The 26331-nt window shown below is 47.3% G+C and overlaps 1 protein-coding gene across 1 annotated transcript in view; it reads right to left on the bottom strand.

The window, feature by feature from the left end:
- Positions 1-26331, bottom strand: part of STAB2 (stabilin 2) — a 167042-nt gene that overhangs the window by 18384 nt on the left and 122327 nt on the right. The window contains exons 44-59 of the mRNA XM_030320397.1: positions 26074-26145; positions 22591-22710; positions 21630-21677; positions 20394-20477; positions 18971-19117; positions 18031-18171; positions 16962-17021; positions 14545-14721; positions 13114-13203; positions 11027-11173; positions 9596-9652; positions 8297-8423; positions 6587-6736; positions 4742-4846; positions 2565-2672; positions 457-650 (exon numbers count right to left, since the gene is read on the bottom strand). Coding sequence (XP_030176257.1) covers positions 457-650; positions 2565-2672; positions 4742-4846; positions 6587-6736; positions 8297-8423; positions 9596-9652; positions 11027-11173; positions 13114-13203; positions 14545-14721; positions 16962-17021; positions 18031-18171; positions 18971-19117; positions 20394-20477; positions 21630-21677; positions 22591-22710; positions 26074-26145 — 1827 coding nt within the window. The remainder of the gene's footprint in view (positions 1-456; positions 651-2564; positions 2673-4741; positions 4847-6586; positions 6737-8296; positions 8424-9595; positions 9653-11026; positions 11174-13113; positions 13204-14544; positions 14722-16961; positions 17022-18030; positions 18172-18970; positions 19118-20393; positions 20478-21629; positions 21678-22590; positions 22711-26073; positions 26146-26331) is intronic.

Here is a 26331-nt window from a genome sequence, read left to right as displayed (position 1 = left end):
TAAAAAGCCTTGGGTGAGGGCACAAACCTGCACTTTTCCTGCCACTTCTCACCAACATTTTTTGTTTTAATAAACTTTTAATTTTGGATAGTTTTAAATTTATAGAAAAGTTGCAAAGATAGCAGAAAGAGTTGCCATATACTCTTCACCAGGTTCCCCTACCTTGCCTTCTTAGATAACCATAGCACATTGGTCAAAACTAAGAAGTTAACAGTGGTACATTAGTATTAACTAAACAATAGGCTTTATGTGGATTTCACCAGTTTCCCCCTAATGTCCTCTTTCTGCTTAGAATGCCACTTTGCATTTTAGCCTGCAGACCTAGCAACACACGCACTGAGGTGGGAAGGAAGCTGAGGAAGAGGCCGAACATTAAGTGAGGTGAAGCCAGGCTGAACAAGGTGCAGAAGGGCTCCCATCCTGGGGGTGGGGGGTGGGGAGGGACGAGAGACTCACCGGGCCGGTCATCTTGCAGGTGGCATGCTCATGACACCCTCCGTTGAGGCCGTCGGCGCAGGGGTCTATCTCTATGCAGCTGCGGCCGTCCCCCTTGTAGCCCTTCTGACAGCTACAGAAGACCCTCGTGCCCTTCTGGGAACACTTGGCGACCTTGGCACAGCCCCCGTTGTTCTGTTTGCAGAAATCCACAACTGCAGGAGCAGAGGGGAGACAGCTCATTTAAGCACTGTCTGTGCAAGGTGGGCTTCAGATGGGGGCATGGGCAGCCCTGGGATCAGTGGTGTTGGGATGTAAATGGTCCCCGACATATTGGGGCCTTCTTTCCCCATGCCCAGTGGCCTCTCTGCTAGCCTTTGCAAACACTGGTATCCCGTGGCCGATACCCTCAAAGACCAGGCCTGATGATATCCGTCTACCTCTGGCCCCTTTGTCATATACCTCTAGGCTCCATTTTGGTAGTAGTTTTAATGTTAGGACAGTTGTGTGTGTGTGTGTGTGTGTGTGTGTGTGTGTGTGTGTGTGTATGCGTGTGCAGAGTTAGTGCACTCTTGAGTACTTTGTGAGATGGGCATCATTACCCCCATTCTACAGATGAACAAACTGAAACACAGAGAGTTTAACTGATCCGACAAAGGCAAAACAGTGGTAACATGGTAGGGCTGGGATTTAAACCCAGGTTGGTCTGGCCCCAAAGTCCATGCATTCCCCACTGTGTTGTGCTACCCGTTAGGACCTTTGTTTTCACCATCTCCCAAATTTCAACCCAATACTAGATTTAAGGGGTAGCTGGAAAGCCATCTGATTTCTCTTGCCTGGCTTTTTGCCCGGAGTCATGGCAGCCACTTGAGACTTTGAAAGAATAAACATGAGGACAAAAGGCCTTCTCCGAGGATAGCAGAATAGAAAGACTGAACCTGGGTCTTTGGTGCCATTGTTGAGTGACCCACTTCCTGGCTGCCTTGTAGCAGACTACAAAATAGCAGGTATAGCAAGAGCTCATTTCTGTAAAGCAAGTATCTCTATTTGAATATTTACTCATGAAAGAAGTTAGAAAGTACATGGGGCTGACACTAGTAGGTTTCTCCCAATGTGTATTGTCTCCTTTTTCTACAGCAATGGAGTTTTAGCTGGGCTCATGGCTGCCCAACTGAAGACTACATTTCCCAGGCTCCTTTGCAGCTAGGTCTGCCAGATGATGAGGTTCCAGCCAATGCTATGGGAATAGACAAAATTTTTAGCAACTTCTAGGTGCATCCTTAAAGGGAAAGAAGTTTGCCTCCTTCCTCTCCTTCTCCATCCTGCTGCCTGGGATGTGCTGATGGTACTGACCCTCTCAGGCCAGGCAAGTGAACGATGGCAGAGCAATAAGATAGAAGGAGTCGGGCTCCCAGATGTCCTTTCAGACCTACGTTAGCTCTGGATGCCTCCACTCAAACTATTATATGAGATAAAAATAAACATCTAAACATCTGCCTTGTGTATACCACTGTTCCTTTGGGTCTCCGTGTGGATGGAGCTGTATCTTAACTACTAAATACAGACATTGCCAAGTTCAGAGTGGTTCTCTCCAAGTGATGAGTATAATTACTAAAAAAAATTTTTTTTTGAAATTTGAGGGGTGGGGTAGGGGCAGAGAAAGAAGGAGACACAGAATCCAAAGCAGGCTCCAGGCTCTGAGCTGTCAGCACGGAACCCGACACGGGGCACACATCCACAAATCATGAGATCATGACCTGAGCCAAAGTCAGAAGCTTAACCACCTGAGCCACACACACAGGTGCCCCAGTAAATGTTTTTTGTTTTTTTTAGTATTGTAATGTAATTTCTGAATTTTTTTAAAAGTCCAGATTTGTGGAGTTACAAAAACACTGTAAAGTAAAGTGCCTCACTTTGAGTCTGTGCAGCGATTTCAAAACAGTGACCTGGGAGGTCGGCAGGTCAGGCATGAGTAAACCCACTAAGGAAACTGAGTCGCAGAGAGGGTAGGTATGGGCAAAATGGCCCAGGCAGGAGTGGAAGGGTCAGGAGGAAGTCCGGGCACTCAGACCACGTCCCGCTCCGCTCCTGCACTGCCCTGCTGTTTCACACGTGCGGACAGGACTCACCTGTGCATGTTATTCCGTCCCCTTCATAGCTCAGGTTACACTCACACGTGTTGTTCTCCTTGCAGGTGGCATCAGCTGAACAAGGAGGCGTGCACACTGGGGGCAAAACTGTAAACAAAGAGGTCCCTGTTCATCACATGCCTGTGGCGGGAAGACGTGGGACCCTCTAAGACTCGCTCTCCAGCCTGTCACTGAGTTTCAAAAGTGCCCCCTCACAGTGGGAGCACAGGGTGATTTGCAAAGGTTCCTCCCAGCCTGCGGATTCTGAGACTCCAGAATTGCTCCTTAATATTAAGACATTAACCCTGAAATGTTACTCAGACTAAAATGTAATATGTCACCTTTATGGGCAACCAGTTAAAGCTTTATACCTCAACAAGGATGAATTTGGCAGAGTAGCTCTTTGGCCCTAAGGGCACAGGGTTCCAGAAGGAGATGGTTAAATCAGAGGAGAAATTCCATGGCTTTCTGAGGGCACCAGTAAGCTTGGGAGAAGTCCAGAGCTTTGGTGCGTGAATAGGACTGCAGTGTCAACAGGTAGCAGGAAGCCATGGGGTGGTCAGGGGAGGGGGGAAGGTGGAGGAAGCTGAGCTAGGGGATTCTGGAACCTTGCTTAAACCCATTGGAAGAACTTAGTCGTGCCCTTCTGCCCCCTGCAATTCACAGTGGAGGATTCACCCTTCACATCTCAGGCCTTCAACCAGAACACAGGGCTCTGGGTGGACGGGAGGACCTTCCACCAGAACACAGGGCTCAGAATGGACTGGAGGCTGCAGAACACTGGCCGCTCATGATCCCAAGGGAGCATGATTACAAGGGGCCACAATCCTAAGGACCATGATCCCGAGAGGCCATGATCCCAAGGGGCCATGATCCTAAGGACCATGATCCTGAGGGACCACAATCCTAAGGACCATGATCCTGAGGGACCATAGTCCTAAGGACCATGATTCTGAGAGGCCATGATCCCAAGGGGCCACGATCCTAAGGACCATGATCCTGAGGGACCACAATCCTAAGGACCATGGTCCTGAGGGACCACAGTGCTAAGGACCATGATCCCGAGAGGCCATGATCCCAAGGGGCCACGATCCTAAGGACCATGATCCTGAGGGACCACAATCCTAGGGACCATGATCCTGAGGGACCACAGTCCTAAGGACCATGATCCCGAGAGGCCATGATCCCGAGGGGCCATGATCCCTAGGGGCCACGATCCTAAGGACCATGATCCTGAGGGACCACAATCCTAGGGACCATGATCCTGAGGGACTACAGTCCTAAGGACCATGATCCCGAGAGGCCATGATCCCAAGGGGCCACGATCCTAAGGACCATGATCCTGAGGGACCACAATCCTAAGGACCATGATCCTGAGGGACCACAGTCCTAAGGACCATGATCCCGAGAGGCCATGATCCCGAGGGGCCATGATCCCTAGGGGCCACGATCCTAAGGACCATGATCCTGAGGGACCACAATCCTAGGGACCATGATCCTGAGGGACTACAGTCCTAAGGACCATGATCCCAAGAGGCCATGATCCCAAGAGGCCATGATCCCGAGGGGCCATGATCCCGAGGGGCCACGATCCTAAGGACCATGATCCTGAGGGACCACAGTGCTAAGGACCATGATCCCGAGAGGCCATGATCCCAAGGGGCCACGATCCTAAGGACCATGATCCTGAGGGACCACAATCCTAGGGACCATGATCCTGAGGGACTACAGTCCTAAGGACCATGATCCCAAGAGGCCATGATCCCGAGGGGCCATGATCCCGAGGGGCCACGATCCTAAGGACCATGATCCTGAGGGACCACAGTCCTAAGGACCATGATCCCGAGAGGCCATGATCCCAAGGGGCCACGATCCTGAGGGACCACTCCTGCCCAGTCCTGTATCATTTACTCGAGTTGGGCCCTTCCATGGTTGCAAAGGACTGCATGCTGGCTTCGTGGGTTTGAGTTAAATCTATTCACCCAGTTTTCCTGCAAGTCCCCAAACCTCCCGAGGCCCAGGGCCACATATCCAAATCATCTTTTCCTTGTGGAAAGGGAAACACCTGCTCTGTTGTTTTCTTCAGGGGTCACTCAGACCCCCAACGTCAGTTAGATGCTCTCAGAGGGGCCGCTGCAGCACGGTGCTGCCGCCAGCTGAACACTCCCATGACAGACCTGTCTGAGTGTCGCAGAAGCGCCCCGTCCACCCCGTTTCGCACAGGCACTGCCCGGAGCCCGCGGTGCCATCGTCACACTGTCCGTGGTCTGAGCAGCCACAGGCTGTAAAGCAAATTGGAACGTGGTCAGTAATCAGTGATCAGGCATTGAAATCCAATCGGCCAGCTCTCTGACCACCCGTTGGCTGTGCTGTCCGTGTGGGGGGCACCATTCCTTCAAACGCTGCACAAATAATATATTCGGTGGCTATCATGGGACAGACATGACTCGGCAATGAGGTTACAGTGAGAAACAGAAGACATAAGGTTCCTGTTCTCAGGGGCTTACAGTCCAGGAGTAACTGGCTTTGAACATGTAATTACAAACACGGTGAGTGTTATAAGCACAGAAGTAGAGCGTGTCATGGGGTTTGTAACTGAAGACAAGGGGGAGAGAACCTCATCGGGGGCCTCCTAACAGAGAGACCCATTTGACAGTGAGATCCTCAAGGTATGGATCCGTTCTTCCACTTTTTGCCACCTTGATGAAGGACGATCACCCCAGCCCAAGGCACCACCGGCTGCCACCTAGACCGTTGCATTCAGTTCCTTGGTGTCGGCCCTGCTTCTGCTCTTGCTCTCCTACAGCATATTCTCAGGGCAGCGGAAGCAACACTTCCAATGTGCTCATGAACCCCTTGCCCTCACCGCTCCCCCCACCACTCACAGTCCTTCACTTAGAAGACATGTTGTCTATTCTAAGGGCTGTCTCTGGCCAAGAAGCTCTTATGTTACCCGGCCGCTGGTAACCTTCAGATTTCATTTCCTTCCTCTCTTTCTCTTCTTTGCCCACTCTGCTCAGTCACCCTGGCTTCTTTGCTGTTCCTTTCATGCCAAGCCCACTTCTGCCTCAGGACCTTTGCGTTTGTTCATTTCTCTTCTAGGAAATCCATTCCTCTAGTCTGCACCATACCATACAGCAGCCCTTGCCACAAGCAGCTATTTAAATTTAAACTAATTAAAATTTTAAAAAATCAGTTCCTTAGTCACACATTTTGAGTGCTCAGTGGCCACACGTAGCTATTGGCTTCCATTCCTGATAATAGAGCTATAGAACATTTCCAGCATGATGGAAAATTCCTTTGGACTGGGCTGTTGTTGGATATCCCTACACCGGCCCCTCACCTCTTTGAGGTTTCTCCTCAAATATTCCTTGTGTGAGATGTCTTTTAAAACAGTGCCTCCTTTCCTTCTCCATCCCCATCACCTGCTTCTTTTTCTATCTTTATAACTATCTTTGTTTCTGCAGTTTTAATCTGTTTCCTCCCTTTGAGTGTACGTTCCTTGAGAGCCGGAATTTGGCCCCCTTCCAACACCACTGCATCCCTACAACTTAGAACAATTCCAGGCTTCTGAGAAAGTCACTTGGCCTCTTTGTGCCTCAGTTTCCTCATCTGGTAAGTAGGGATCGTAACAGTACTACCGCAAAGGGTAGTTGTGAGGATTAAGCAGTAAAACACACCTGCCTTTGTGCGTAGGAGGTGCTCTAGAAACATTAGCTACCAATATTAATAAGGACTCTAAATTCATGTTGGTTGAATGAATGAATGAATGTTGTTCAGCCACAGCTTGTCCTGATGGCTGCAGGGATGTGGATTTCACTTCTGGAGGTGAGGCTCTTTCCATGGATGGAAACTGGGAGACATCCAGGGAGGGAAAAGCACGTGAAGGCAGGCAGATGGGAGGTGGGTGGACGGGGAGAGAGGGGAAGAGGGATGTTTCTGGGCCAGGCAGGTGGCGTGGACGAGGACAGGGAACACAGCAGCCGAACAACAGGCAGGGGGAGTGGGAGCCACGAACGTACGCTGACAGTCAGGCCCGAATCTCCCGGGCAGGCACAGCTCACACGCCGTCCCGTTGAAGCCGGTGTGGCATTTACACTCTCCTAGGCCCGAGTACTGATCGAGGCAGACCCCCCGGTTATTACAAGGGGCATCCGCTCCTCCAGGGCAGGCTGGAAGAAATGAAACGGCAGTGACTTGACAGCCTCCCCAGGCCCAGAACCGCTTGGCACCTTAGTAAATGTGCTGCTGACCTGCCCTCAGCTGCGGGGCTGATATCCACTGGCCCAGGAAGACTGTGGCCCCGGGGACTCACCCACATAGTGTCACGGGTATTTAGGGCAAGCCAGTGGCCTCTGGAACATGAATTTAAGTGTATCTGATAGCATTCTACCGAGGCAGAGCGATATGCTGAACCAGGCACTGTATTTAGGGGTTAGGAGCTCTGGATTTGAGTAGATCTGGGATGAATTTGTCTGAGCTTCAGTTCTCTTAGCTCCAGATGGTGATGATGGTGACGACACGGTGCCCACTGGATCTGTATCACATTGTGACTGAAGATCAAATAAGTTACTGTAACCGAGAGTGCTTTAAAAAACATAAGGCACCGAACAAGTGGAAGGGGTGACACTGGTTTTTGTGAAAAGCGCACACTTAAGTGATGGAGTGTGGACAGACACTGGGTGATTGCGTGTACACCCTGCCCAGGATTTTCTCAACTGGACCACAGTGAATGGAGTATCCATGGTGGTTGAAACCATGGCTTCGGGGGACATTCTGTGGGACCTTGGGCTTGCTGCTTATCCTCTCTCTGCCTCTATTTTCTCATCTGTAAAATGGAGATAATGATGGCATCTACTTCTTAGAGGTCATTGCCAGGTTTAAATCTTTTTTTTTTTTAATGTTTATTTATTTATTTTGAGAGAGAGAGTGTGAGCAGTGGACGGGCAGAGAGAGGAGAGAGAGAGAATCCTAAGCAGGCTCTGACAGCACAGAGCCTCATGGGGGGCTTGATCTCACGATTCAAGAGATCCTGAACCAAAATCAAGTGTTGGACGCTGAACTGACTAAGCCACCCCAGGCGCCCCTTGTCAACAGGTTTAAGTGTATTGCCATATATGGGAAGTAGCACTCAATAAATGTGCTTAATTAAAACAATATGTGGCAGATGGGAAGGGCTTTTTGTTATTCAGCTATTGTTGATGTATAACTGGCTAGAAGTTCTGTCTATGTAGAGATTTCAGGATGGGCCAAAGTGTTCTTTGGCAAGGAGCCCTTTCCTGGCGAGGTAAGAGAGGGAGGTTCACCCCATAACAGGGAATAATGGCATCCGAAACATCATGGTCACACAGCACAGCACTGTGCCAAGGTAGAATTCTCCTAGATGCATTTAAACTCATGTGCTAATCAGTATCATGGACTAGCTTCAGAAATGAAATGTGCTGTTTCCAGCAGCCTGGAAAATGTCTTCTGCTAGAATGTGGAGCAAAAAAGTGCAACACAATGACAATCTACACACAGTAGAGTCTCAACTCTGTAAGAAACAGAATATGGCAAAAGGAAAAAGGAGAAGGAAAGCTACCCAGCTCTTTAGAATGACTGCTTTTGGATCTTTTCTTAGAGGAGGTATGAAGAGCCATGCATTCGATCCCGCCCCCGCAGTGTCTGTGCTTTCACAATGCCGCGCAGTGATGGGACAATCAGGATCCCGAGGTGGTAAGAGGCGCCCTCACCCTGACAGTCTCGCCCGAAGTAGCCCTTGCAGCACCTGGGGAGCCGAACCACCATGACGCACTGCTCCCGGCAGCCTTCCACGTACCCTCTCAAGGACAGGTAGTATCGACACTTCTGCTTCACTCCCTAGAGGAAGAAAGTGATCCAACCCTCCTCCTTCCACCGCCCAGACTTGGGCTCTTTGGCTCTAGTCCGCCCCCAGTGGAGGAACCTGGGTACTGCCCAAATTGAAAATGGGACTCAATGGCCCGAGCCCTTTACAGAGGAATTCTTTGCTTAGGGGGTAGATAGGCAGATGGGTGGGGGAGGGGACAGAGCTAGAGTCCACAGAAAGATTTCTCCCCAGGTTTAAGAGGAAGGACTTGTTGACCCTTAGAGCTGCAGAAGTTTGCGGTTTCTTGGAAAGAGAGTGGGGTAGAGGTAGCTTTCCATCATGCGTGGGGTCTGTGGCAAGGCTCCCAAATCATCAGCAGGGAAGGGATGAGTTACATTTTGTTTTGCGGGGGTGTTTTTGTTAGGGGTTTTACCAGTAGAGGAGAGAGAAATTGGCTTTGGAATAAGTGAAAAAAAAAAAAAAAAAAAAAAAAGCAATATTTAGTGAGTGCTTACTATGTGCCAGGCTCTGTACCCACATTTAAAATTTTACTTTTCCTAATAACCACACACAGAATTGTTATTTGCTACATTTTATGGAGGCAAAACCATATAGATTATGTAACTTGCCAAAGATTGCCCACTGAAATTGTATCCCATAGCTATGGACTCCAAATTTCATTGGCTTAACCATTACTCTTGCATTGCTTTTTGGACCCTTATCCTAGCTTTGCTCCTTACTAGCTGTGTGGCCTTGGCCTAATTGCTTACCCTCTCTGAGATTCTTTTTTTTTTCATATGTGGAGGTAGTAATGGCTTCCTATGAATGTTATAAGGAAGAATGGGGTAATGGATAAATAAAGGGAACAACACAGAGCCAGGGACAGGAATAGCACTCAAAATGCAACTATTATTTTTATAACTATCATTATCTTGGAAAGTCCCTTCTAAGTCTACAATCCCATGATTTTTCTAGACAGTTCCTAGAAGGTAGGTACTGGGTTGAAAAGTTGCCTGGGCTAAGAATGTTCATCTCAGCTAGGCTAAGAATGCCTGGTTGTGAAAAGAATGTTGTAAATTACAGTCATACAACATACCCAGAGATGCACACACACGCACACTTACTCACGCCTCCCAGAAGATTGGGGTCTAATCATGGAACAAACATACTGCTCTCCAAACGTTGTCACTGCATTTGTAATTACCTTTGATTTACTCCACCTCGGACAGCTGGGGGTATTGTCACAACTCCAACAATCTCCCTAGTATGCAAGAAAAGAAATGCTTAAATATCAAGAATATTGGTAAACACAAGGATATGCCCCTGGTTAATATTTTGACGGGTCGATGAAGAACTTAATCTTGATTAAGATTCTGGCTGTGGTCAAGAATGCAAAAGCAAACACACTGCCAGTTTGCCATGGAGAATTCTGAAGGTCTGTCTTGGCCCTTGGCTCCTTGGTTTATTTCTTTGAGGTGAAAAGTTCCCTGCTAGACAGAGCTGGCCCAGGGCACTGCCATACAGGCATCTGGTAGACTGGCCCCGGAAGCATGCACACAAATACCACTTTCGTTATAAACTAGGTGTGATACTTTCGGCCAGTCACGCATTTCGATCCTTAGGTTTCTGATCTACAAAATAGAATGATTCTTTCTGTTTGATCTTCAGGGGATCGGGGACAGAAAATATTAACTGCAAAAATGTGTGCGAATATACTTTGGGAACTTAGGAAGGCCACAACCCCTAGAGCAGAAAGGGCAGCTGGGTTTTCATCGCCTACTTTGGTATCGGACTGGTGTCTGAATAATTTGGGATATTTATTGAATCCCTACAAGTTGCCAAGTACCAAAGCCAACTGGTCACAGACTTTGCCACATAGGACGCTTCACCTCTTTGAGACTCAGTTCCCAAATCTACATCATAGAGTTGTTACTAGCAACTCCTGTTATTGGATTATTTTAGGAGTAACATCATCATTGAGCCAAATGGCTGGCTCAGATGTAGTACTCCATAAATGATACATGATGGATGAATGAGTGTAAAATCTTAAAATGCCTCCTACAACCAGGGCCCAGGATAGAGATTGAATCACCACTGTTAAAAGAATGAATGAATAAAATAAATGGAGGTTGGCACAAAAATGGCAACTTCATATGGTTCAACCTAGGTTGAATAATATAATACTAGGTTGAACCATATGAAGTTGCCATTTTTTGTAGTCAGACCCTATAAATAGGGCAATTTTATATGGTCTCATCTGGCAGAATCGCAAAAAAAAAAAAAAAAATATTTGTTGAATGAATACGTGAATGACTGGATAGGTGGGTTTGACAATGAATAGCTTGTTGCAGAATAACTGGCACCCAGTTGGTACCCCACAACTATTTCCTTAATGACAAGGGAATGGATGGATGGGTAGGTTGGTGAATAAATGGGAATGTGCAAGGCCTGGATAGAGCCACGTAGATGCCTATTGATTCTGACTCTCAAGAGCACCATCATTTGGCCCTCAGATCTCATGGGTCCTGGGCTCCCTTGAGGACCAACCCTGTGTGGTTTCATGGCAGAGTCCATGATAGATCATGAGGGCTGAACCCCAAGTGTCTCCTACTATAGCACTGATTTTAGGACTGACCGAAAAATTGTATGCGGCAAAAGTGTCACAGTGGCCTCCCAGGGTGGGATCAATCAGTAGACAGTCAATGCCGTAGGCCACACCCAGGTCAAACAAGAGTTCCCGTTGTACAATTCTGCATGTTTGGTCATTCAGGAAGAGCTCGCCCTGCGAGGGAGGGAGAGAGGGAGAAAGAGAGAACAGTCAACAATCTTTCTCAGACTTCTCTTCTACCTAGGTTGTATCAAGTGGTCAGCACTTTCAAGGCTCAGAAAGAACTAAATATGTATGTATACGTGTGTGTGTGTGTGTGTGTGTATGCTATATATAAATATATATATATGGTATATATGCATATATGTGTCAAACACTCAGCATGTATTATGTGCCGAGTAATATTCTGTGTGCTTTACCTGTGCAAATTCTTTTAATCCTCACAGCAACCCTAGAGTATCCCTGTTTACAGATGAGAAAAGCAAGGCAGCCAGAGGTTCAATAACTTGCCCAAGGTCAGACAGCCAGCAAGTGGTGGTGTGGGCGTTCCTACCTAAGCAGTCAGCCTCCGAGCCTACACTCTTGGCTACTCTGTAACACTGCCTCCACCGAAGTAGAAACAGGGGCAGCCAGGGTGTTGGGGTAGAGCAGGCATGACCTGCCTGTGGTTCAGGATAAACTTAGGTAACGTGGCCACTTTATGCGCAATAGTGCAGTTTGTTTTTACTTAGTGCTAGCTGCCAGCAAAGTGCGGGCACAACCTTTTTTTTCAGAAGATACAAGCAATGGCTTTAGCTCTATAATGATGCCAATAACTTCTTTTTCCATGTACTGGGCATTGTCTAAATAGTGTTTTAGATACATTATTGGGCTTTGCTTGCAACAATTCCAGGGCTTTCTTCCTTAACTTCACCCAGCTAGGAAATTGTTGAATATAGCTTCCCCATCCCCCTAAGGAAGAAAAATGCTTTTAGGTAGTTCTTTGGCAATAAAAAAAAAAAAAAAAAAAAAAAAAAAAAGAGAGAGATAAATCTCAGCATCTACTGATGGGATGGACACAGCATGATTCAGTGGAAAGAAGAGTGGAAAACTGTGATTAAATCCCCCCACTTCAACTTATGTACTGCGTGACTGTGAACAAGTTACCGAACTACTCTGAGGTTTGTTTTCACCAGGTCAATAGGATTAATGACTTCATTGCACAGGGTTGTTACAAAGATCACACTAAATGATACATTGCAAAATGCACTGAAAGCTATATTAGCACCCAGAATGAGCACTGGATATTCTTATTATACTTCTTTGATAGGTTGGTCATCAGATATAAACAGAATGTTGTATGGCCCTTCTAACAAGGCTCCTTGAAGGGAATCAACTCAGCTGGGGGCTGCATCCCTTTTGTCCTTCCTCCTTTGTGCTGCCTGGAGAGTGGACATGATGGTTAGAGCTCCAGCAGCCACGATGAACCTTGAGGTGACACTGAGGTTGGAAATGCGCTGCAGAGCAGAAAAACAGAAGGAGCTCCGCCAATGAGCCATCATATTAGCTCTGGATTGGCTGCCTCCAGATTTCTCTTAAAAAAGACACAAGTCCTTATGTATTTAAGTCACTGTCATGTTGGATTTCCCATTATACGCAGGATATAGGATGTAGCTAATATTATCCTATCACACCCATTCATTATGTGGAATTACAGGGAGGCAATATTGCTCAGAAACTAGCCAGGGAAGGTGAAAACTGCAAACTTTCTCTCTGTTGGCTGATCTAGGTAGATGGAACCCAGAGCTGGCTCCCTCTGCCAACAAGGGGCTAGAGGTGAGGCCACAGTGGGGCTGGGAAGGAAGGGAAAGGAATAACAGTATACTATCCTTGTCCAAACAAAACAAAAACAAACCAACCCAAAGCCACTCTCTGCAAGTGTAAGCGGGGGGCCCCTAACACCTGCTACCAGGGCTTATGCTGGCCAGGATTTATCAGGTTTTTCACAGCTAAATACTTACTCTCAGGGTAAGACCCCCGAAGGCAGCCAGAGAAAAGGGCTTGCTGTCAATGGGAGGAAAAAACCGAATATTTTCTTGAAGAGGTAGTAGTTGGGGAAAGCTGTTAATACTCACAATGTCACGGCCAGTGCCGCACTTCACGCCCAGCTCAGAGCCTTGCAGGGTCGTCCAGGCAGCAGATCTGGGGAGATCCACCGCTAAAATCTGTAAGAGCGACGGTACCACATTAATACCCCAAATTTGGGCTGAAGGAGGACCCAGAGGAGCTTTGCCAACCAACCAAATCTGGCCACAGGTTTTTCCAGCTTTAAAATGACTGCCGATAGAATCAAAAGGAAGCATAATCATGGGCTGTCTAGAAGTTGGAAATTCTGTCTGTAGGGAAAGTGTCCCCCCGCTGGGCTAGCTTCAATCCCCCTTCCACGCCCTTTCCATGCTTGGGAGTCCAGAGCAGATGCTGTGTTGGTGTATGAAGCCAGTGACAGGTCAGGGAAATGGCATAGGGTGCTGTTAGGGGTTGAGCTGTGACCCCTCAAAAGTTTAGTTGAAGATACACTGACCCCCATTACCTCAGAGTGTGACTTTACTTGGAAATAAGGTCATTGCACGTATAATTAGTTAAGATGAGGCCACACTGGAGTAGAGTGGGCCCTTAATCCAGTATGACTGGTGTCCTCATAAGAAGAAAAGAGAAAAGGAGAATTGTATGTGGACACAAAGAAACAGGGAGAGGACAGCCATGTGACCAGAGGGGCAGAGCTTAGAGAGGCGCATCATCTACAAGCCAAGGAATGGCAAGGATTTCCAGCAATCACCGGAAACTAGGAGAGAAACATGGAACAGATTCTCCCTCAGAACCTCCAGAAGGAACAACCTTGTCAGCACCTTGATTTCAGACTTCCAGCCTCCAGAAGTCTGAGGGATACATTTCTATTGTTCCAAGCAACCCAGTTTGTGGTTATTTGCTATGCAGCCCTAAGACGCTAATACAGGCCCCATGAATGAACCAAAGTTAGGGTGCTTGGCATTCTTGGATTAGGCAGACTCAGTCCTGGAGAGAGACATGGGTCTTGGTTGAGGACTCAGAGTGACAGGGTTTCAGCAGGAGCTACCATGCGGCTACAAGATCTTGCTTCCCCGGTCACGGTAGATCCGTTCAGGAGTGATCGCGTCTGGGGGAATCCGCCCTTTGCCTAGACACTGTGGAACTGGGGGAGAATGAGTTGGGAACTTGGGAACTGTTACCAACAGCCATTTTGCACGTGAAGTGGGGCTGAGGAGAGTTGACCTGCAGCACGAGAGAGGAAACGATGCTCCTGGGTATTGATTCAAGTTGGAAAGGAAATCATGGGAGGTCAGAGAAACAGAACAGGCCTGGCGCACTGCGGGGGTCAATTAACCACGGGGCCAGTCGAAGAGGACACCAGGGGCAGGGGGGCATGCCCAGGTGTCCTTCGCACCTCGGAGGCGGAGACACATTGACCATTCCTGGCTTTGATCCCCCTTGGGCACCCCTGCACTCACGTCTGTGTGTTAACAGAGTACCTTGGCATCTCGGATCACGTGGAACTTCAGATACTCTTTCAGCTTGTCCTTGTTGTCTTGGTTGAACAGGAAATCCTGCTGTTCAGGGGGTAGGGCTTGCAGGGCTTGGTTGCTGGGCCAGAAGAGAGTGACTGGAGTGTGGATGGGGTCAGTGATGATGCTCAGCAAGCCCACGTCCTGAAACACAGGGAGTCGGGTGCATGCACGGCAAAGCCCAGCCACAAGGCACAGGATCCTTCTGAGGACCGAAGCCAGCCGGGGGTGGGGGGGTGGGGCCCGTCGTGCCCGCCCCGGGGCTCCCCGGGACTCCAGCTGGTTCAAGGGTGACAGCCTGGTGCCCCAACCATTCTGACCCTCATTTTCTTAGGGAGCAAAACAGAAAGTCAATTCTGGGCTTTTGTGAATGCAAAAATAACGTGTAACAAATCCTTTTTTGATTTTTGCTACTGCTGCCCAAATATTTTAATTTCTGGAAGGTCCACTTAGCATTTCCCCATATTTCATTTAAAAAAGTGAAACTGACACAATATTGAGATATTCCTGTATGAGATTTCTAGATCACATGGACTCAGAAGAGAAATTGCTAGACAAAGGGAGGGGAATCTTTTTGAGAACCTTCTGTAACCCAGGTGCATTATATATATTCTTCCTTGTAATTTTTCCAATAACCCTATGAAGTAGGTTTTATTATTCCTTCCTACTGAGCCCCCCAGAGAGGTTTGCTAACTTTTTCTAAAAGCCTATGTTCAACCAGACGTGGTACCCAGGTGTGAGGGTGACTATGAGGTTTTGGGGCTGGGTGAGCAGGCAGAGACACTTGCCTTTGACATCCCTGGAGAGTCTCATTTTGAACACCTTGACATCTCCATTTCTGAAAAACTCTGAGGGTGAGCCCCAGGCTATTTTGGAAATCGCTGGTCAATGCAGAAGTTTGTAGGCAATGCTAAAAGGGGTAGGGGTGGGGGTGGGGTGGGGGTCTGGGTTCTAAGAGTCTTCCTGGGGCTTCTCAGGGTATGAGGAGGAGAGGGGACCTTGGAAGACCCCTGTCCCTCCCTGATTCTCCTCTGAAATCTTTGGACAAGAAGTTTCTCTACTCAATTTGTGGGAAAAGTGAAGTCAGAAAGATAAACAGTAAAACCTTGGATTGCAAATAACCTGTTCTACGAGTGTTCCACAGAAACACTTAAAATTTCTAACAAATTTTTACTTGATAAATGAGTGACGTCTTGCATCACTCATACGTGACTCCAAACATCACATGATCACAGCTGAGCCAATGGTTCTCTCTCTCTCTCTCTCTCTCCCTCGCTGTGGGATTGTGAGTGATCGTCTCCCATGGTCAGATGCTTGGTCTCAGGCCATGGTGTTTGGCAGAAATCAGTGATTTTTCCGGAACACTGGAAGGTGCCCACGACTGGCACTAGTATATTTTTTGTCACTTCAAAGCACCAAAGACAGGCCTTTGCTTTTCCATCCAAGAGTAAGCTTAGGAATGCTTTGCTTCCTCCTAGCTCAGGCTGCCTGCAGACAGAGAGAGACCCTTTCCTCTGCTGCCTTATTGCCAGTTCCATTAAATACAGTGCACGGCAAGAGTTTGTTAACACTGGACTGTAGTCAACATCCATGTGAGCATATACAATGGCCCCCATGCAGAAGAAGATTCCATCGAGCCAATAGATAGTAGTGACATCAACAGTGATAGTGAAAGTCGTCCTGCACAATAACCCTCCTCTCCCAGGTCTCCCTCACCAGCCACGGAGGTTTTCAAAGGTCAGTGCAGGTTAATTTGTTTCTTTGTCTTTATATTTTGTATTTTCTTTATTTTTTGTATCATATTACAGTATTGTAATCATTTCTATATGAATGTTTTTGGGTTGTGGAACGAATCTTCTGTGTTTCCATGATTTCTTATGGGGAAATTCGCTTTGACATACAAGTGCTTTGGATTACAAGCATGTTTCTGGAATGAATTGTGCTCGCAAACCAAGGTTTCACTGTAGTTTTAAATGCAATGTGTACCTATGCCTTGGGGCATAGATTTCCCAGATTTGCATGTCGGCTTGCCTGCCCCTATTACGGAGGTGAGAATTCCAGATGTGAAGCCCCTAGTGCAAGATGTGATGCTTGAGTCCTTTCCCTTGCTTCAGCCACAGGTACATCAATTTCTAATTTGGCCAGTGTACATTATATAGCTGAACAAACCGAATGCTGTTTTGGGAATGGAGTGACAGCGAATGACTTTGTTCTATTGGAAGTCGGGACTTTCCTACACAGATTCCCACAATGGCTGGCTTGCTCCCCAAATAAAACAAAACACTAATGACAAAACAAAACAACCCCCTCCCCCCAAAAATCCAAACAAACAAAACCCTTCAAAAAAGAAACCTCCTTAGGCAGGTAATCCCCTGGGTTTTTACCTGTAGTAGGTTGTGAAATTTGGTGTAGCCGTGGTTTATTGCCACTGTTGTAAGATTTTGCTGCAAAGGCAATAAGAATAGGAATAATACCTTTCTCCATACAGTTCACCAAGCACGTTAACAAAAGTTCAGCTGAATGAAATCAGGGTAAGATAACGTGAGAGGTACCGCAGATTGGCTCGTCAGCACCCACTCCGGCTCTGACGTACCCACGCCTTTCCGCAGTCCAGCGGATGGGGGACCATGCGTGACATTTTTCCCAGACTGCCTTGCAGCTCCAGCCCCGTGTGTGACATAGGATCCACCAAACAGAAGAGTTTTTACAAGGATTATCGGTGGAAGGAAACAACAAGAGGCGGAGGTGACCACTAGCAGGAGATTCTGACCAGCACAATGGTGGAGGCATCTGGTGTTCGAACTTGGAGGTTGTAGGGGGTGAGGCTGGAGACAGGTCAGAGCAGTCCCGCAGGAAAGTCACGTGCCTTCCCCCGGCAGGTATCCCTGGGCTGGTTTGTTCCCAGCTACGTAGCTTCTGAATTAGACTCTCTGGCTTTCCAAGAGATTTGCTGTTAAACTTAGTATCTTAAGAATCTCCTTTTTGTTTAAGTTAGGTAGAGTGGGTTCTGTGGTCTGCAATGAAAAACCCTGGCCGATGCTAATAAATAACAATCAAATTCAAATTTGTCTTTTCTTTCAATTGAAAATGAGTTTTACTCCAGGTTTGCTTTGAGTGATATCTATCATCTATCTACTTATCTATCATCTATCTATCTATCTATCTATCTACCTATCATCTATCTATCTCACCCATCTATGTAATTTCTCCATCTTCCAAATCTATGCAAGACCATCTGTCCATGTGGAAACCAAAGAAAAACTTATAAAATCCATTTATCTCTTTAAATTAGGCTTTTACCTATTTACTTCTTACTAGAATAATATTTACTAGGCTTTTAATAGTAGCTTGAGACTGAAGCAGCAAAATTAAGATGCCTCAAAATCAGAATTGTGAAAATACATTTTGAGTATTATGAGTCACTCTGGGCTGAGAGTATGATAATGAACCCACCAGGATCCTTCCAGAGGCATCTTTGGGGGTGACAAGCAAGTTTTGGGGAGACAGCAATTTGTCTATGATGTGGATGATGCCATTGGTATTGATGAGATCACTGGCTATGATCTTAGCCTTATTATTTATATACACCGTGTCCTGAAATTAACCAAGAAGAGAGAGAGAGAGAAAAAAAAAAAGAAATGAGCACAAAGAGAAATGGACAGTCATTTCTTCCAGAATGCTTTACCAACATGCTAAGTCATCACGAAAGTGAACATTTAAGTAGGGCTGTGGGCAAAATCTGAAGATCTAAGTTCCTTGAGCACGTTTCTTTGTTATGACTATAAAAGGAAAACTGAGACAAGACTGTAATTTTCACCTGGAGGAGTTAATAGCAAAGAATCAACCACAGTGGCCATTTCGCTGTGATTCTCAAATATGAAGTAACAAGTACATCACTTGCGTTGTCTGCACCACCTTCTGCCTCCACCACAACTTACTTCCCTTTGCAATGGATTCTACAGTCACCACTAGTTCCTCTGTTGTGGGGGGCGAGGGGGCCAGCATGGTCAGGTGGCTTCGGTCAAAAGTGTTCACCCCCTCCAGCTTCTAACCCAAAGCCGTTCTGATGACCGCTTGAGCTGCTTTGCTTACGAGTTTCAATTCCAGCTCTAATATTTACATGCTGTGTGACCTTGGACAAGTCATTTAACTTCTCTGAGCTCCGTTTCCTACTTCATAAATTGGGGAAAGAATAGTATCTACATCATGGGATTCTTCGGAGGATTAAAAAAGTTAGCACACATCAAATACTTAGAATACTACGTGGCATATAGCAATCACTCAACATGTCTTAGTTGTTGTTGTTATTACTATTATTACTGGTATTAGTCTAAAGAAGAGAAGAGAGAGGGCCTAAGAAAGATGGTCCTCTTCCCGAGGTGGCCTCTCTTACCTGAGAGACGGAGATGACGATTGACTCCCCTTGGAGAGAGGTAGCATTTGGGGTCAATTTCAGGTTTTCTAGAAGCAGTTGGTGGCAGGCGATCACATGATAACGAAGAACCTGGGGCATGAGGCCCTGTTTGTCCCAGTCTTTAATCTGTAACAGAAGATGGGAGGGTTCCAGCCTTTGCTGGCCCCCTCCATGCCCTCCCCTCCTCCATGCTCTCCCCAGGGACTCTCCCCCAACTTGCACTGGGAAGGAGGCAGTCAGGGGTGGCTCGTGGTCAGGTTTACAGGGTACAGGCTGTTCAGACAAGAGGGAGAAAGTGGCCCTCCCTTCTTCCCTGCTTCCGACATGGACTCTTAGAATGAGTGGAAGGGAGCTTGGAGTTCCTCTGGTCCAGTATCTCTCAATGCATGCGTCAAGGACCCCAAGTCCTGTGAGATGCTACTTGCAAAAAGACTTTTCTTGTGAAAAATGCTGGGCAAAGCTGCACCGCACCTGTGCCTCTTGGAGAGGTACCTGGGCCAGATTTCCTTTAGTGTGGAAAAGATCACGATGCTTTTCCATTGTAAATCAAAGCACAAACAATATTAGCCATTAAGTCAGTGTAATAAGAAGCCCACAAGGTTCTCATTGCTTCAATTGCTTCATGGTATCTCTTTTGATGCTTTTTTAGAGAAAAACAATCAAATGTCAAAAACTTTCCAGAAGTATTTTTGTGCCTCTGTTTTTGTGTGTAGAGAAGAATGCACGGTTTGGAGTCATGTTTCCATCCTTACTCCGCCACTTGCTAGTCGTGTGGCCTTGGGAAATTTACTTCTGTCAATGTCCTTGACTGCAAAAATGGGGATGATAGCACTCCATGACAGGGTTGTCATGAACACTAAATGAATGAATCTAGGTCAGATACTAGAAACAGTGTCTGGCACACTCCATAAATGTTTGCTACAGTATTATATGTTAATGGGTAATCCTGCATGAGGAGTCCCAGTGAATGTTAGAATAGTAAAGGCTCTGATAAGGTCTGCAAGAAAAAAAGACTTATTTAAAAGCTTTTACCCAGCATTCTTGTGCTTCTCGTTTTCTTTTTTCTTTTTCTTTTTTTAATGTTTGTTTGTTTATTTGTTTATTTATTTATGTCTATGGAAGGTTTGGATCATTTAAGAATTGTTGATCTTTTCTAGCTTCCTACCTGATTCAGGAATGTTTTTCAGAGGGCCTCTGGCCATTGGTTACCCTAAATCCACTTAAATGCTTTCTTTTGATAGGAGGTCCCTAAGCTGACAGGCAGCCCCTTTCATTGCTGATCTGCTCTAGCTAATCCTAAATCTCCTGCCCAGAAATGTCTCCAGCATTGGTTCCAGGGTGACACCCAAAGACTGGGTTCCTGTTCCACACCTCTTCGGCTTGCCTAGAGCTTCATGCTTACCCGAGGTTCCTCATCAAAAGCTGCAGATAAAGGTGCAAAGACAGTGAAAGGGCCCGGACTGCTCAGATCTCGCACAGAATGTTCCTGTGGGAAGGAAGGTGGGGCCACATGGCAGGTACCTAATTAACATACATACAGTTTCAAACAAATACAGAAAGTCAGTGGTGACAGAGGGGAGTGAAAACTGAATCTGGAGATCTGTGCTTTATTTAGTCTCAGATTCAAATTCATTCTTAGTCTTTGTCATTCAAATAATGTTTATTTTTATCTGGTTATAAAAATAACATATGTTGGGGTTTCTGGGTGGCTCAGTCAGTGGAGCCTCCAATTCTTGATTTTGGCTCAGGTCATGGTCCCGGGGTTGTGGGATCGAACCCCAGGTTGGGCTCTGCACAGAGTGCAGAGCCTGCTTGAGATTTTCTCTCTCTCTCCTCCGCTGCCCCTCTCCCCAACTTGTGCTCACTCTCTCTCTCTCGGAAAAAAAAAATATGCTTATTGTATTAAAGATTTGAAAATATAGCATGAAGAAGGAAATAACTACCCATAGCCCCACTGCCTAGATGCAACCTGTTATTTTTAGGTATTTTTTTCCAATGTCTCTTCTACATGCAAATATTTTACATAATTGGGATAATTGATTATAAGATGATTGGTTTAGCTATGCTAATTGCCTTCTTGCCAATGTTAAGAGCCTGTGGTTACTTATATTTTCTTCTAGGTTTTATGATTGTATTCATTTAGATATATATTTTTAAAGTTTATTTATTTTTGAGAGAGTGGGGGAGGGGCAGAGAGAGTGGGAGAGAGAATCCCAAGCAGGCTCTGCACTGTCAGTGCGGAATCCGATGCGGGGCTTGAACCCATGGATCACGAGATCATGACCTGAGCTGAAATCAAGAGTCGGACACCTAACTGACTGAGCTACCCGGGTGCCCCTTATTCGTTTATATTTTTATCTTTTATTTTTCAATATATCTGGAACTTATCCCAATGTATGATGTGCATAAAGACCTAACTTAATATTTTCACCCGGAGTTAACCAATTGCCCCAGGAATGCTTCTTTCCTCTGGTGTGATGGCAGTTTTTGCACACAGTGCATTCTTCTATGTAGAATGGGCCAGAAACCCACGTTCCCAGACTTTCTTCTCCCTTCACTGACTCCGGAGGCTACAGTTTCTCTGTATCTGGCTGGAGACCCAACTCCTACAGCTACAGACAGACACACATGTTCTTACCAGCAGCTGGAAGAAGTATTGGGATGTTTTTGGGTTCTTGGGAAGCTCCTGGAAACAAAGATAGAGGAGGGTCACTTCATGTCTTGGGTTACACGCAAGATCAATTCAAGGTTGTCGCAGGGCAATTTCTGTAAGTTTGAGAGTCTTTACCACACTTTCAGCTGGAAATCTGCCCTCGTGGGTCTTCTTTTTCAAGCCCCACCTACAGGCTTCCCACCGATGTTCAGAACGACTATGGGAACATGCTGTGAGTTCCAAAACCTTGCTGGAGTCACCATCTGATTTATCAAAGAAAGGTCTAGCCATTTCCAAAAGCAGTTAAGGTTTAGAAGCACTTTTTAAAGTTCAAATATTTAAAAAAAACCAGTTATAGGTTTATGGAAGATTTAATTCCTCCATTAACAAGCATATTTGATTAGCCAGAATGCTCTAGTCCCTCTTTAAGCCAAATAACAGAACGTTCACTTTATAAAGGGGTAGAAATCTACAAGTATCATTGCTCCTCATCCGCTATGGCCAGTACAGATGCCTGTGGGTGTGCACACACACATATGTTCCAACGGCACCCACATCAAGGTAATGCCTTTGAGTTACTGTGTGCTCTATGCGTGTTACGTACATTACATCGGCTAACAACCCAATGGGGTTGGTACCATTAGAATTTTTTTTCTTACAAATTAGAAACCTGATGCATAGGGAGGTAATGTAATTGCCTAATGTCTCGTTACTGATTGACAGAGTTGAATTCACACCCAGGTGTTTCTGACTCCAGAACTCATCGATGTGAGGATTCTCATGGGTAGATACAATCTCTTTCCATTGCCAATTTATATAAAAGCAGGCTTTCACATCTTTGTAGAGCTTTACAAGTTACAAAACTCTTGCACAGCCCTTAGGGACCCGGATTCCTAGCACAGCGAGGCAAGTAGGGTTCGCTCTATGGAAACAGGCCTTTCGTTACCTGATAGATGTTGCCGCGGCAGGTGAGCCCATCCCCGATGTAGTTTGGCTTGCAATTACATGTCCTTTCTCCTTGTCCAGTGTGATTGCAGATGGCAAATTCACTACATCCGCCATTTTTCTGGTAAAATTTCCAAGGGGTGGGGGGTAAGAGTCAGCCCGGTTCGCTTGCCAGGTCTGCCAATATTCACAAAGCAATTCTGTACTGAAATGTATTTTTGTACCCACCTTCTAACTGACTGGTTTGCACTATTGCCCTTCTCCTGAACTTGCCTATTAACTCCCTATAGTAAGAGCCATGTATTCACCCAGCCACGTATCCCAAGAGGGCGAGTCCAACCGAGCAGATCTCCAGCTGTAAACGGACAAGCCCAGAGGTGCCAAATGGAAACTTTCTTAGCACATGGGGGTTGACTAGAAAGGGACCAATCTTGCCCAACAGTTCCCAGCTTTAGGCTTAAATCCTGCTCTCATAATGGCCAGGTAATAGTCATCAGCTAGAAGGCAGTTGGTATAAAAGAGATAGAACACACTGTCCTTGTCCACAAAGAGCTTAAAAACTGTGGAAGATGGGACAGAGACCTAAAAATAGAAACAAAGCAAAGTTCAATGCAAAGCCAACATCCATAGGAACACCAAGAAGGAGTCTGCAGCCTAAGCAGTTTCTAAGTGGGGAAAGAATGTGAGCTTAGGAAAAAGAACCCCGATGGGGTTGAGCAAAGAAGGAGGTCAACAGACGTAACGCTCGGCTATAAAATCTTCCTTCCCTCTAATGCTTGTTCCCAGAGCCTTAATGGAGCATGATATTTGGGCCCAGGAGGGACTTCCTGTCTGTCCCAGATCCCTGCCTCAAGCTGACACAGCTCAGTGAGCTCTTCAAGACCAGTTGCCGTCTCTTAAGGCAACTGGATTTTACCGTCCCGATACCCGGCCTGCTGTAAGAGCACCGAGACAAACCCCCTCTTGTGCCACTTTCCTGCTTCTCTCTGTCAACAAGTCTACACGCTCTGGGTTCCCTCCTACCTCACGGATATTCCCTTCCTTGCTGATCTGACCCCACACCCACCCCTTCCTGCCCTCACAAACCCTTCCTGGTGCCTTCTGAAACTCACCACCATTAACAAACTCCTAGCAGTCTCCAGAAAACCCTCTCCGCCTCTTGCTGAAGACGAGTCTGTCTCCCGCAAACGCTGCTCCCCCGCACCCCTCAAGCAAAGCTGTTTTCGTGGCCTGGGGCTGGGGTAGCGTCTTTCCTACTGAGCTTCCAAACTACTTCTACTGCCTCATCCTTCACAGACCCCAGCTCCCCGAGAACACACGGAATCCATGATGGCCCGTTTCTTTGGTCCTGGTGGTGGCGCCTGGATCACCAGCTTTCCCTCCACACCCGTGGCCATGCTTGGTGGCGTGAACGTCTCTGTCAGTGGCCTCCGTCTACACCCTGCGTCTGCCGCCACCCCTTGGCCACCCTTGGCTTCGTCTCCACGTTAAAGTGGACCCCTGCCGAGGCTCTCCCTCAAGCGTCCTGCTCTCTCTGACCACCAGCTTTCATCATCTCAACTCCCCTCTTCTAATGCTGCAGCTCCAGCCTCCTTTGACCCACAGGGGCCTCCCCTCCTTCCAGCTGCTTCTCTCTCACCCACCTGCCCGGTGCAGTTGGCCCCTGCTCCTAGCTTTGTCCCGGCACAGCGGCTGACACAACGGCTTGGTAAACCACTGCCTCTGGGCCGGCCCTGACTCGCGGGGCACTGCGGGACAAAGTCACACGTGTGTGATGTCCGCACCTGCCTTCAGAGCTATCACATCGGTGCTCCTCCAGACGGCAACTTTTCTCTCTCTGGGGAAGACAGTTCACACCTTCACTCCTCCCTCCAACTCTCAACCACTGCCCCTCACTCTCAGCTGATGGGCTCACCTCATACCTCATGGAGACGTAGACACTCCACCTTCCCGCCCTGACGTTCACCACCTGCCTGCGCCTGGTCACCCACCCTACTTTCCTTACTTAACAAATGAACTAACAACTGACGGTCTGACTAGTCATTTGCACACGAGGTGTCTGTCTCTTCCCCCTCAGTGTAAACTCTTTATGGGATGAGACTCCACTCGTCCACTTGGTCACTGATGAATTCCCAGTGCCTAAAATGGTGCCTGGGAGCCGGGGAGCTGCTGTGAGAGGTTTCCTACTGGATATGTAGAAACGTGAGCCGTCTCTGTCCTCACGGGACTAAGAACTTATTTAGAGCGATCAGACGCATTTTTAAGCTAGTTCACAGTAAGGGCTCCACAGAGCATGTGCCCACGAGTGACTCACTAACTGACTGGCTCACTAACGAACGAACTGATCGGCTAATGATCTACCTGACTAACAGCCTGACTGACCGACTACCTGCCTACCTACCACTGGCCCTGCTCCTGCCTGGGGCTCACCTCTGGGCTCTGGGGCCCTTTCTCCTCATCCACTCCTGTACCCTCCTCCTGGAACATTCCACCTTCTCTCCTTCAGTATCAGTTTCCTTCTCTCTGTTGGACTGCACTCACCAGCGTAAAAGCATGCCTTAACACTCATCTTGCAAGAAAACAAACTTTTGTTCCTCTTGAAAGGATCCAGTGGGTGGTCATGGGTGCAGTCATGGGTGCAGTGGCCAAGAGTTAATGACTCTTGTACCTGACTGTCAGGCGCAAGATGGTTCATTGCATTAGTTGCCAAGACAAGGTGGCCATTGAAAAAACCAGGTGGAAACGGTCCTTGAAGAGTCGCTGTGCAAATAAAGCTGCATGGGTCTGCTTGTGACAGCCCCATGCCCCAGCACCCTGTTTTCTGCAATCATTTCATGTGAGGACATGTTCTCCTGAGGCATTTGCCAGATCGACACAAGGGGACGATCGGGATGAAGCTCAGAGAGGAAGGGCTTTAACTATGTGGCATCTGGGCTGTTCTTATACCCACAGCTGGAGGCTCCGGGTGGGCGGTGATATGAATAAGGGAAGTACGACGCATAGACAGCACTTCCTCTGGGGCTGACCGCTTCGTGGGAGGAACAAGAACCCCTGAAGTGGTCAAGGGTGCAGCCTTTGAGTAAGACAGACATGGATTCAAGTTCTGGCTGTGCCGTTCGCTTGCTCTGTACCTAAAAGGTATGCTCATGTCCTAAGCCCTTGTATCTGTGCATGTGACCTCGTTTAGAGAAAGAGTCTTTGCGGATGTAATTAAGGACCTTGAGAGGAGAGCATCCTAGATGAGGCAGGTGGGCCTTAAGTCCGCGGTAGTTTTTAGTAGAAGAGAAGACACCAGCACAGAGGTGGGGACAGAGGCAGAGAATGGAGTTTCTCCAGCTACAACTGGAACCTGAGGGGAAAATACGCCCCAGGGCCCACAAGCGGCCTCTGCATGTGGCCTCCTTGATGCGCCGTCCCCTGCAAGGCAGGTAGGAGGCACCCCAGGCCGGACGTCTCCGGGCCTCGGCACCGGAGCCCTACTCACGGTTAAGCAGGTGTTGATGAACGTGCAGACCTTCCCGTCGCCAGTGTACTTGGGCAAACAGTTACACACTGCCTGTCCGGGGAGGGGAGGGAAACGGGTTATTTCACAGTGAGATTCTGCTGGCTCTCACGCTCCGGGTCTATGGTGGTCACGGTGGCGTCACAAGGGTCTATATGTGATATTGGCAAGATCTATCCTACGAGGGTAATCGTCATCCTACGTTTAGCGCACTCGGCACATTTCACTCTAGCACTGGGA

Source organism: Lynx canadensis, chromosome B4 (genome assembly GCF_007474595.2).
Source record: "Lynx canadensis isolate LIC74 chromosome B4, mLynCan4.pri.v2, whole genome shotgun sequence".
NCBI lineage: Eukaryota > Metazoa > Chordata > Mammalia > Carnivora > Felidae > Lynx > Lynx canadensis.
This window is presented reverse-complemented; position numbering and strand designations above follow the sequence as displayed.